Below are 13,248 nucleotides of genomic sequence, written 5' to 3'. Positions count from 1 at the left end.
TGGCAGCCTTCCATTCAAAATCTCTACCTCTATGAGATAAAGATGCCATTCTCATTTTAAAGCACCTCAATCCCAAGAAAGTAATGCAGCTCTAAGGATTGCATTAACTCAGGAGGCCTATAAGGAATTTCTTATGGAATGGACTAGATGGCAATACAGATACTGTAGCTTGCGAGACATTTATTCTTCCCACATAAGGAGGTCTCAATATTATAGAACATTCAGTCTCTTCTTCCAATTGTGATCTCTTTTCACCCTCACATATTTCAAAGTGATGGACAAGGAAGCAATAAAATTCGTGACATGGGGTTGGATGTATACACAATAATAAACAAGTAAAGGAAACCGTTTAGCGCTTCAATACTTCTTCTAGATAAGTGGTCCATGGATTTGCGATGGGCATCAACTGGTAAAGATTTCCAAAGAGTATGCACCAAAATACTTGACATCTGAGAAGAACTGCCCAGGGGTTACCTTGACTATCATGTCGAAGTCTTTGTCATCAGAAAGCAGCTCTAATTCCACCATCACAAGTGGCTCTCCAATGCTTTTCGCTGAATGAGCACAAGCATCTGAAACAGATAGAAGATCTACTGAATGCTCTTGCTGTTGCCTGCTTTCTGATGCAGCCTCTGCATAGCTGGTCTGAGAATGTCCTTCTTCAGAGAAGACCGGCAAGATCGACCCCTGAAAACGTCCCACGTATGATTCAAACTTTAAACCTTTAAAAGACTACAACAAAAACAGAGAGAAAGTAATTCTGCTTGATAGTTTTCCAGAAACTCTAGCTAGCACCATAAGTGTCCATTTTCTCTTCCTCTCTTAAGTTATATAAATGCACTTCAAGGCAGCGGTTTCCTGGTCTTCAGTAATCTAGCCCATTGTGACAGCAGAATTTAGTAATATATTGACCACATCATGCATATTCTGGGAATGTATAAGTACCTGATTCCCCAGAATGACAGGAAAAGTCGAGTTCTTTTCACAGAGGTCTGCTGCTTCTAGTGCATTTACATTTAAAAAAATAGTTGTTGACTGCTGCCACACCTTGAGCCTGGCTTCAATACCTTTGATACTCATGGAAGCAATGTCTTCTTTTGGACATCTGAAGGAGGAGGTTGTCAACAAACAATATCAGTGTTACGGTCAACAAGATGACTGTAACTAAATCAGTTTTTATTCAGAAATTTAGCTGAAGATGTCACAAGATGACTGCAGCCACAAGAGTACTAAAAATTTGACGTACTCTTAAAACATCTAAATGCTCACCTTGTTGCTCTCTCTGTCAGGACTGGAATCCAGACCATGAGAAGAAATACAGCTATGAACAATGAGACCTCTTGCATTACCCCCCAAACTGGTGCGAATAAGCAAAGTTTTGACCTGGAGGGAAGGTAAAGAAGCCCCCTACCTAGGTTGAAATGATGGGGGACCGGATGATCTACATGAACAAGTGGCTACAAGGAATGTCCAGCTAGAAACATGAAGCAATATCAATTAACCTTGGATTTCTCTTGAGAATTTTCTTGGGAGCTTCCCCTTTGCAAGTGTTGTCAACAGCTGACAAGTTCCATGACAGCAAAGGAGTCAAATACGATGCATATTTCACCACCATATTGCCTTTCATCATTCTTCACTCATTCAATACTTTGTTTCTTTGCTTTGTTTGTGTTTGTTTGCTTCCTTGCTTGTTTGTTTGCAAGCATGCATGTATGTATGTGTGTGCGCATGTGCGGCAGAATGGATTTCCAATTAGTTGGCCCCACTAGTTGAATCTGTATGATTTTCCAGATCCTTCTAGCAAGAGGACAGGCAACAACAAGCATCTTCGTTGTGACCTTGACATCTTTTTCATTTGCGATCACCCTTGCCTATCTTTTCTCTTATAGAGTTAGACCATACAAGAATCAGTCATAGCGCAGTGGACATTTCTCTAGTATGTCCTTCTGCCAAATCTTCAGAAATCTGTTTCTCAAGCAGTGACTACAATCTGTTAGTTTCCATCTCAGATTTAAGACCTTGCAACCTTCTCAGATGTAGGAGTTGGGATGGGAAAAAAAGAGAGGAACCCACCCAGCTGAACTATATCTTGTACACCAGACATATGCCCCCTACCATTTGAGTGTTCCGAAACCATAAGTCCAGAGGTATTCTTGATTGGTGAGCCCAAACTCTTTTCTTATCTCAGGCAAAAGCTTCCACCTGAGTCCATCTCTTTCCCAGAGTTGCTCTGAACACTGCAGACCTTTCTTGAACAGTAAACTGGCCTTAACAAAGTCATTGTCACTGGGGATATTGGCTTGAAAATAGCTGAGATCCATATATTTTCAGTAGTCATAAAAGGCCCATTACCTGAGAAAATAATTTGCCATTTTAGAGCCTCAACAGAGGGATCTCCAAAGAGGGCTACCCTCTCAAACGGGGACATGCCAACTTCTTATCAGATATCCTTCGAGCTCCCGGCTGCTCGGTGAGCTCCCCCCCTCCGTCTGCAGCGGCTTGTAGGCTGTCCGCTGCTCCTGGCTGCTCTGCCCGCTGCCCCCTCCTCACCACCCTTCCACCTTGCCTCGCCCTCGCCCCTGCTCCACCTAGCCCCTCCTCCACCTCCGCTCCGCCCTGCCTCCCTCGCTCCACCTCCACCCTGCCCTGCCTTCTCCTGCTCCGCCCCGCTCCGTCGCTCCCCCCGCTCCTTGCTGCTCCTCCGCCCCCGCTCTACCCCCTTCTTCTCCCGCCTCCTTGCCTCCCTTCCGCCTCGCACCTCCTTCCGTCCTCCTGCCACTCCTGCCACAGCATGCCCCCCCGCCATTCCGCCTCCCCCCTACCTCTTCTCCTCCGCTTCTCCCACCCTCCTTCCTTTTCTTCACACCTTCCTCCTTCTCCTCCCCCTTTCTCCCTCCTTCCTCTCCTCCCCTCTACTTTCCCTACCGCCCTCTCCACCTCTCTTCTCCGCCTCTTCGCCTCGCCTCGCCTCGACGCCCTTCTTCCTTTCCCTCCCCTTTTTTCATTTGCCTCCTTGCAGCGGGAGCATTCGTGTTTGTTAAGGTGAAACAAAATCTTGGTGGTAACCTTTGGTCTGGCCAGAGGGGCTCTTTGGCAGCACCCTCGACTCCCACAACCGTTAAGGTTCTTCTTTCCCTTGCTGACAAGCAACAAGTACAGTAGGCAATTCAGTCCCTCCAAGACAAGGCGCTTGTGGGCAGAATTGTGGGCCTCACGCCTACCCGGAGACAGGTGCGAGAGTGGATCCAGGCGAGCTTGACATTAGAGGGGGCGACCAGCATCTGCAGGCGCTCCACCCGTGTCCACTCTATCTCTGACATGTCAGGCCCCCAACAGAGGCTGCCATACATACCGGCTGGTCGGACCAAGGAGTCGAAGAGAAGAGCCTTGGTCCAAGGGTCCTGGAAGTGGGAGTCGAAGCATTGTCTCTCTAGCCGAGCCAGTGAGGCGTATCCCCTGCTCAGTCTGGCCTGCATCGCTGGTCTCATCGTGAAGATCGGGCCGGAGAAGATGACCCCCAAGTAAGTGTATGAGGATACAATCTCAACTGGTGACCCACCGAAAGTAAAAGTAAATTGCTTCCGTTGCAGGTTTGCTCGAGAGGTGTTAAAGATCATGACCTTGGTCTTGCCAAGGTTGACCTCCAAATCATGGGATAAACAAAAAGCCTACAGTGCATCTAGGTGTCGCTGGAGCCCCTCGGGTGTGGACGACAAGAGTGCCACATCATCTGCATAAAGAAGAATCCTGATGATGATCCCGGCAAGTGAGCAACCGGTCCCTCCGAACGCCCCCATGAAAGTCTCAAGCTCATCGATGTAGAGGCCAAACAGGGTCGGAGATAAGGGACAATCTTGTTTGACTCCTATGGTAATCAAGATCTCATCTGTCCAACCTGCGCCTGTCCGAACTCGGGCTGAGACTCTCTCATACAGTGCCATGACTGCCCAAATGATCTCTAGATCAAAACCCAGTGTCTGTAGGCGTGTGATGAGACGAGCTCGAGGTACTGTGTCAAAGGCTTTGCGGAAATCCACAAAGCAGCAATATACCCTCTCCTTCCGTGATCTGGCCTCCTCAATGACACTCCTACGTGTGAGTATGTGATCCATAGTCCCATGGTCTCGCCTGAAACCAGCTTGACCCTCTGCTCTGAGCCCTCTCATCTCTGCGAACACGCTGACCGAGCATCCAATACAGCTGCATAGATCTTGGACATCACATGTCCAATCATGATAGTCCTGTAGTTACTAGGGTCCATGGGATCCCCTGCCTTGTGGATGGGGGTGATGGTGTTGAGTGTCCAAGTGCGGGGGAAGCCAAGGCAAGCAGCATCATTGAATAGCTTTGCTAGGATTGGGGCTAACATGTCGATCCCATATGCGATAAACTCAGTGCATAGCTCCTCGTGATCCTTAGCTCGGCCATTGTGCAGTTTCAATGTCGCTTCCTTGACTCCCCCTCTGGTGACCAACGTGCAAGTGGTGGGGCGACGTGTGTGTATGAGATCTGGAGTGGGCTGGTGTAAAACATCATAAAGATGGTGTGCATACGTGTGTCATACTCTCGTGTCGCTGAGGGGTGATGGAGACCTACCCTCAAGGAATCTCTGCCAAAAATCCTTAGAGGAGTTGTTGTACAAGATGTGCAGCAGCTCCTCCTCATTTCGACAAACAAATGCCTGCTTATTCTGACGTATGAGACGTCGGTACTTGCGTACTGTGTCTAGTGTGTTCGGGAGGTGACATTTGGTTTCAAGTCGAAGCTGTCGGCGATAAACCTTGCACTCCGCATCGTACCAATTGTTGCAGGGTACAGAACCAAGAAGTGATGGTGTAGTGGACCGTGTGGTGTGGGAAAAGATTTGGAGGGCAGCCTCATGGAGTGTGCGACTAATCAGGGCAGCACGGTCCTCTATGAGTGGTATGTGATCGATGTAGTTAGGAGTCTGTTTAGGCGTCCAAAGTAGGCCGGTTAGAGGCTGTGATCAAAGTGTATGTCGTGGTAGGTGTCGTGCTTCCTATGTGGTGTGTGTAGTGTGGCTAAGCGTGGGGTGGCGATAGTGAAGAATAGGTATGTGTGATTAGATCCTGGAGGGAGTGGTGCTACGGCGAAGTTGGTGATACATGAAGTGGAGGTAGGGGATCCCATGATGTAATCTACTATACTCCCCGTGTGGGAAGCAAGTAAAGCCACCTGAGGAGGGCCATAGGTCAAGCAAGTTGTAGATGATGAGATTATGCATCTTGCCCAGATCAAGAAGCACCTGTCCATATGGTGTAACAGGCCCGTGTCGGTCCGATGAGGTCCTGGTCATACCTGCTCCGTCTAGGTCCAACCATCTCATCTCTGGTAGCATGATAGAGTCGTCTAGGAAGTCCAAGAGTGGTGCCTGGCGCGTGCTCGTCCTGGCGTTGAAGTCCCCAACAAGGAGAACTTCCCCGCGGGCTGAAATGTCTGGGATATCCTGATGTAAGGGTGCATATGGTGATGTCTCACCCTCCTCTCGTGCCACTTTGGCGAAGTGGGATGTGTGTGGCGGGAAGTAGCATATTGCTATGAAAAGGTCACGGGTGTCTGTGCTTCGGATGCGGATCCACATGAATCGGAAGTGTGCATCCTTCCTCTCAATGGAGATGGCTGCAGCGAGGGAAGACCTGTACAATACTGCGACCCCGCCTGATCCTCAAACTCCTCCTGTATCCCTCGTCTCATCCCTGAAGGCTGACTCCCATGTGTAGCCACTGACTATCGGTAGTGGACACTCTGGGCTCTGGTGTGTCTCCGTGTAAAAGACTGTCTCGTCCTGTGTAAGATTCCGAGAAGTTCCCTGGGTCTGACCATAAGGTACCATTACAGTTCCAAATGGTGTAGGCTAGGGTCTCGGAAACCTGAGTCTCATAGGCCCCGCCCCGTAGGGGGTACGGGTGGGAGCCCGACGGGTGCCGAGCAACAACCTACCATCTCGGACCACGGCCCATTTTTCCTCCTTGCGAATGACATCCCGCTCCTGTAGAAGAACTCGTCTCTCCTCAATCTGTAGTGGTGTCAAATCCTCGTCCATGGACAGGGTGGAATGCTCTCGTAGAGCGGCTCAGCGTCGGAGTGTCGCTAGTCGAGCATGTGAATCTCTGAAGCGAATGACTAGGGGCTGCTCTCGGTTGGGATCTCTCCCAACACGCCGTGCTCCCTACATGCCATGGTCGGGGACCCCCATGGTGGTGGTCACAAAGGTGATCGCCTCCTCCATGCGCATCGTAGTGGTGCTGGTGCTGTCTCGCGTGATCCCTCGTATCCGAATGTTGAGGGCCTTCAAAGCTCTTTGATGTTGCTCCTGTATGGCGGCTGAAACGGTTGCCTTTGCGGGCTCCCGTTTCGCCACATCCACCCATCTAGTCGTCTCTGCTATAGCCGACTGTATTATGGCTATCTCTGCCTCCATCTCTGTGACTGGGGTCCCTCCAGGCACTGCTCTGAGGGTCCCGAGCTCCTCTCGAAGCTGTGTGATGTCATGCTTAAGTCCCTGGATAAGGGTGCCCTGCTCGTGTACAATGCGGGCCTGCTCCTGGGTGTATCGAGCTTGCTCTTGGGTGTAATGTGTCAGCTCTGCCTGACGGGCCCGGATGTTGTGTATCTCAGCCAATAGGGAGTCCCAAGCATCTGGTCGGGGCCTAAGATGTCCTGGTCGAGGTGGGAACTGGATCTCAAGATGGGTTGGAATGAAGATGGGCTGCTGAGGTTGTACTGAGGGTGGGGATAGCATGATCTAGGCGGGGGAGTGGTATGTAGGAGTAGCGAGGCCAGACGAGGCGATGAAGGGTGGCTGACTGAGAGGTAGAGGTGATACGAGGGGAAAGTACTATGGAGCCGTGGCCGGTGGGGCCAGTGGTGAGGCTACTGGAGAGGAGACCTGTGATGATGATGCAGGAGAGGGGGAGGAGAGAGATGGTGTAGATGATGAGGCGGATGATGGTGGTGAAATAGTGGTGGTAACCATAGAGGTTGAGGATGTGGTGAGCGGCATGGGCTTTGGGTGGTCGGCCCCTTTCTTCTGGGCCGCGGTGCTGTCTACTGTCAAACCGCTCCGGTTGTTGCGTTTATTGAAGTCCTCCAGATTGAGTTGCTTTTGTGTTTTCGCCTTGTCAACGTTCCCCTTCCCCATCTCCACGCGTATGCAAATTTGGACCGAAGGGTCTCCCGCCTAGTCTCCTGTCCTCATCCCCATGTTCCCTTCATTATGGGGGAGGCAGCAGTGGGCAAAGAAGGGATTGCAGTAGTTCGGAGCTGTTGGAGAACCCCCGCTCGCAGCTCCGACCTTTAAAAATATGTTTAAAGTTATTTTATTATTTAAAAAAAACGAGAGGGGGGGGACTGAGCGAGGGGTAGCGGAGGCATAGCGGGGGCGTAGCGTGGGTAGCAGAGGGGTAGCGGGGAGGGGTAGCGGGGAGGGGTAGCGGAGGGGGTAGCAGAGGGGTAGCGAGGGGGTAGCGAGGGGGTAGCAGGGGAGAGAGAGGGGTAGCGAGGGGGTAGCGAGAGGGTAGCGGAGGGGTAAGCGGGGGGGTAGCGGAGGGGGTAGCGGAGGGGGTAACAGAGGGGGCAGGGGGTAGCGGGAGAGAGAGAGAGCAGGGGGTAGCGGAGGGGGTAGCGAGGGGGTATGGAGGGGTAGCGGAGGGGGTAGCCAGGGGGTAGCAGAGAGAGCAGGGGGTAGCGGGAGAAAGAAACAAAGTTTATTAAAGTCTTTGGGAGACCATGAAGGTCTATGAGACTAAAGATAACTGATACAATGAGCATAACGGTGGCGGTCTCAAAACGGGCCAGCCCACCGTTTCTACAAAAAAGAGGTTATGAAGGATGGTGTGTCTAGTCCTGATACAAAAAATATGTGTCTACCTCCAAATGATACAAAAAAGAAGGGGGGGGCACCAAAAATGGGGCAGAGGGGGGAGATATAATATATATGTGCAGGTGGTGATCGTCAAAGACCAATCATAGAGGGGCCGTCAAATGGGAGGCTGGGAAAAACCCTGCGATAGATGATTGGTCTCCGACGTCACGCGGCCTAGTCGAGCTCGGTCGTCGGGGGCGACGGGTGTCCCTGTGGATGAGGGCAACGGTAACCCCGGTGGGGCGGGCAGAGAGCAGAGACGAGATGTCATGGACCCGGATGTGTGAATCTATCCGCTGACGCAACTGTCGTGGCTCTGGCTCTCGCTCACGTCCGCGTCGTCGGCTAGACTGAGAAGAGGTATCCTGTGACTGGAAGAAATCAGTGATGGGCCACTGGGTGTCCTCACGCTGTGTGTGCTGCGCGTGTCGCCGTGCTTGGAGAGAGGTATCTCGGTGGTGAGTCATCTCATGTAAGAAAGCGGCTAGGCATCGCTGATCCGGGAACTGCAGCATGTGTGGGAGGGGGCCGAATCCATCGCGGAAGAGGCAGTGGTACCAACCTCAAATGGCATAATAGATAGGACATCTGAAAGCAAAGTGCTTCTCCGACTCGATCTCCTGCACGTCGCAAAGTGAGCAAAGGCAGCCCTCTCGTGGGATACCCTCTGCGCGTCCGCTCTCGATCCGTAATCGGTGTGACGAAACACTAAACTAACCGAGGGAGATCTGAAGCGCATGTGGTAGATGAAGCTGTCTGTAACCCGGAGGTGTGATGAAGCCCTCCTGTGAGATCTGGAGGCAATGTCGGCGGTAGAAGTCGAGCTTCACAGGAAGCTCGGGGTGAAGAAACCATGTCCGCCAGGTGTGGAGCAGATCCGCTCGAATGAGCCGGTTGACCTCCTGGTCAGTGGGGGAGAGGGGAGATGGTGGAGCGTCGAGGCTGTACTGAAAAGGAGGCAACCGGTCTAAGTCGAGGCCCAGTCGGGTGAACCAACTGGAAAGACGACTATACCAGCATCGCTGGTCCCCATCAACGGATACGGGCCATAGAGGAGGATAGGGCTAGCCAAGGTAGGCGGAGGCGACCGTCGGAGGAGGAGCTGCAATCCCTGACTCTGTGTAGATAAGTGATAGCCTGGAAAGCCGCATCGAGCTGTAGGGGTGAGGCGCCGAACTCTACTAGAATGATCTGGTGTGGTACCGATGGTTTGCTGCGGATCATCCGAACAAACATCAGTATCTGTAGGCGCTTGACTCGAGCCCACTCTATGTCTGAAAGGTCGGCTCCCCACCACGGGCTACCGTACATGCCTGCTGGGCGGACCAAAGAATAAAAAAGGAGAGACTTGGTCCGCAGGTCATGGAAGTGGGAGTGGTAGCACTGTCACTCCAGCCTGGCAAGAGCGACATAGCCCCGGCTGATCCTGGCCTGCATGGCCGGGCGCATCGTGAAGATCGGGCCTGAGAAAACAACGCCCAAGTATGTCTAAGAGTCAACTATCTCAACAGGATCGCCGGCGAAGAGGAACTGCTCTCGGTGCATGGCGGGTCTGGAAGTGTCGAAGATCATCATTGCCTTGGTTTTCCCAAGGTTGACCTTCAAGTCATGTGTATCACAGAAGACCTGAAGTCCATCCAGGTGTCGCTGAAGACCAATAGCAGAAGAGGATAGTAGTACTACATCGTCTGCGTATAAGAGAATCCGGATGATAGCCTCCGCAAGAGAGCAGCCTACACCTCCGAGTGTCTTGATGATGGTCTCGAGCTCATCGATGTAGAGGCCAAATAGAGTCGGTGACAAGGGACATCCTTGTTTGACTCCGATAGTGCTCGTGATCTCTGGGGTCCAGCTGGTGCCAATCCTGACCTGGCCCGTCACCCGCTCATAGAGAGCTAATACTACCCAGATAACCTCCAAGTCGTAGCCTAACTCCTGCAAGCGTTTGACAAGTCGGGTGCGGGGAACGGTGTCAAATGCCTTGCGGAAATCCACAAAGCAATAGTATACTCTCTGTCTCCTATGTCTGGCCTCCTCAGTGATCCCTCTAAGTGTAAAAATGTGATCGTAAGTCGAGTGATCCGTCCTGAAACCGGCCTGTCCGGATGCCCTGAGCCCCTGTACCTCTGCGCGAGCACTGACCTCGCCATCTAACACTGATGCATAGATCTTGGACATAACATGTCCAATCATGATGGTCCTGTAATTCCCTCGATCCATGGGATCTCCTGCTTTGTGGATGGATGTGATAGTGTTCAGGGTCCAGGCTCTGGGGAACCTGTGGCAGACAGCTTCATTGAACAACGTTGCCAGGATGGGGGCTAGAGTTTTGATGCCATAGGCAACAAACTCTGTGCATAGGCCCTCATGATCCTTAGCTCGGCCGTTGTGAAGCTTAAGCGCTACGTGGGTGACTCCCTGGGTTGTGAAGAGGGTGCAAGAAGTGGGGCGGGGGGTGGCTGTGAGGTCGGGAGGAGGCTGATCAGGGATATCATAGAGTGTACGTGCATAGGAGTGCCAGAGGGAAGTGTCTGTGAGGGGGGAGGGGGATCGGCGTTCTAGGAATTTCCTCTAGAAATCCTTGGAGTTGCTACTAAACAGAATGTTCAGTAGCGTATCCTCATTCTGGCGCAGGAAGGCTAGCTTCTTACGACGGACTAGTCGATGAGAATCCCTGGTGAGATGTGGGTTGGCCCTAGCGTTTCACTGGATCGTGAGTCGGAGTGTGCGGCATAATGCTTTACACTCGTCATCATACCAGCTATTGCAAGGGGTGGAGCCAGCGGGTAAAAGGCGGGTGGACCGAGTAGTGGAAGGAAAAATGTGGCGGGCTGCATTGTGAAGGGAGTGGGTGATAAGGGCGGCTCGGTGATCTAGAGAGGGTATGGTGTCTATGTGTCTAAGGAGGGAGGCTAGGTGGGCTGAGTAATCAGGTGAGAGGTTATGATCAAAGTGTATATCATGATAGGTAGTGTAGTGCGGGGTGTGGCTGGGAGGGGCTCAAGGCGCAAGGATATGAAAGAACAGGTAAGTGTGGTCGGCTCCTGGGGGTAAGGGTACAGTACGGAAGTCAGTGATTTGTGGGGCTAAAGCAGGAGATCCCAGAATGTAGTCGACGACACTGGCTCCTCCGCCATGTGAGAAACATGTGAAACCAGAGGAGGCAGGCCACCGGTCTAGTCCATTGTAGATGACCAAATCATGTATACGTCCAAGGTCCAAAAGAGCCTGCCCATACGCAGTCATGGGAGCGCGACTGTCGGCCGAGGAGCGGGGGAAGCCCGAGTCCTCTGTGTCCATCTCAGGTAATAGGACCGGATCTGAGTGGAAGTCCAGGAGTGATGTCTGATGTGCACCTGTCCTTGCGTTGAAATCCCCAACTAGGAGGACTTCTCCGCGTCTGGAGAACTCCACAATGTCTGAGTAGAGATCTAAATAGGGGGATACCCCCGTATCCTCACGTAGCATCCGTGCGAAATGTGACGTCTCAGGAGGAAAGTAGCAGACTGCAATAAAGAGGTCGCGTGTGGAGGGGCGTCGAAATCGGAGCCATAGGTAACGGGCATGGACATCCCGTCTAACCACGGATATCAAGCTCATGAGTGCTGAGCGAAAGAGTACTGCAACTCCGCCTGATCCTCGGACCCCCCCAGTATATCTGGTCTCCTCACGGAATACTGACTCCCAGGTATAGCCACTGACCGAGGGGAGAGGGCGCTCGGGGCTCTGATGTGTCTCTGTATAGAAAACGATGTCGCGTCCAGTGTATGACTCTGAGAATTTCCCAGGGTCAGACCATAGGGTACCATTATAGTTCCATATGGTGCAGGCCAAGGGTACTGTGTGCTGAGTTTGAATCTCATAGACCATGTCTCCCTATTTGGGGGGGGAGCCTGCTACCGTGTCTGGAGTACCTGGTGGGGCTCGACGACAGGGGCCAACTAATAGGCGGCCATCTCAGACGACAGCCCACTTCCCCTCCTGACGGGCTACATCTCGCTGCTGAAGCAGGGTGCACCGCTCTTCCACCTGCATAGGTGTGAGATCCTCATCCATGAAGATAGTAGGGTGGTCTCGTAGTATAGCACGCTGCCTGAGTGCTGCAAGTCGAGCCTGAGTATCCCTGAATCGGATGATGAGTGGCTGTGGGCGCGTGGGGTCCCGTCCTGTGCGCCATGCATGCTCGATCCCATGCTCGACGAGACCGAGGGTAGAGGTCACGAAAGCAGTCACGTCCGCTAAGGGGGTGAGTGAATGCGCGGGGGATACCTTGTACTCGGATGTTGAGAGCCTTACTGGCCCTCTGTTCCTGCTCGGCGATGGTGGCTGAGACTGCTGCTTTGGGTGCCCGTCTCGCAACATCCACCCATCTGGTAGTCTCCGCAATAGCAATTTGGATGGTAGCGATCCGCTCCTCCACCTCTGGTGTAGTGCACACGGCCGTTGTGACTGTAGCAGTGAGAGAGACAACCTCCTGACGGAGGTGAGTGATCTCCTGGCGCATGCTCTGAATAAGCTGATCTTGTGCTACGGTATGATCCCGTAGTCGATGTAGCTCCATAAAGATGTAATCTATCGTCTCAGGTGGGACCCGGGGGGGTGCGAACTGGGACATGGCATAGGGCTGGGGGGTGTGGGAGATAGGCTGGCTGTATATGGCAGGGGAGTGGATAAAGGCTGCTGGGTGAGGGGAAGGGGGGACATAAGAGTGGTGGAGACAAAAGGGAGCTGTGTGGGGGGTGAGGAACTGTGACCCTCTCCTGTGGGGGGCAGGCTGAGGGCGGTGGTAACGGGGGTATTTGGTACACTGGTGGGGGAGGCAGTGGTCGGAGTAGAGATGATGTCTGCGGGAGAAAGAATTGCATTGGTGCCCATTGCACCCGATGTTTTCAGGACTGGTTGGCTGTCAATTGCTAATCCACTCCTAGAGATGCGCTTTGTGATGTCTCCCACAATTGGCTTCGGAGACTGTTTGGGTTTGTGGGCCATTGTAGGACTTGTTTAGGTGCTTGATTTCCTGCAGAGGCAGATCTTGTTCAGCATTGCTGTAGGGGTGCGCAGGGCCAGTGGCAAGCCAAGGCTTGCAGCTGACAAGGGCCCTCAGACCACGGGGCAGCAGGCCAAGTGCAAGCGAGAGTAGGCAACAGGTCAAGGGAGACTCGAGTAACAGGGAGACGCAGATCCAGACAGGCGAGGGAGGGGGCAGCGAAGGAGGAGGCAAGGGCAACGGGTGAGGTAAGAGGCAGCGCAGGCGAAGGAGGAGGCAGCGTGGAAGAGGGAGAGGGAATGCGACGGCAGGCAACGAGGGGGAGGAGGCAGGCAGCGGGGGTGGCGCAGAGGCTACGGGAGGGGGGGAGGCTGAG

At 52.8% G+C, this 13,248-nt stretch overlaps 1 protein-coding gene and 1 pseudogene across 1 annotated transcript in view; both read right to left on the bottom strand.

Moving 5' to 3' along the window:
• Positions 1-13,248, bottom strand: part of LOC147900370 (vacuolar protein sorting-associated protein, putative (DUF1162)) — a 249,522-nt gene that overhangs the window by 123,955 nt on the left and 112,319 nt on the right. Inside the window, exons 16-17 of the mRNA XM_087376703.1 lie at positions 946-1,105; positions 475-687 (exon numbers count right to left, since the gene is read on the bottom strand). Coding sequence (XP_087232829.1) covers positions 475-687; positions 946-1,105 — 373 coding nt within the window. The remainder of the gene's footprint in view (positions 1-474; positions 688-945; positions 1,106-13,248) is intronic.
• On the bottom strand, positions 2,185-11,755 carry LOC147900371 (uncharacterized; annotated as a pseudogene).

Source organism: Dipteris shenzhenensis, chromosome 7 (assembly GCF_047967505.1).
Source record: "Dipteris shenzhenensis isolate YYH24624 ecotype China chromosome 7, Dip_SZ_1.0, whole genome shotgun sequence".
NCBI classification, from domain to species: domain Eukaryota; kingdom Viridiplantae; phylum Streptophyta; class Polypodiopsida; order Gleicheniales; family Dipteridaceae; genus Dipteris; species Dipteris shenzhenensis.
Note: the sequence above shows the minus strand (reverse complement) of the source record. Positions and strands in the feature narration are given on the sequence as shown.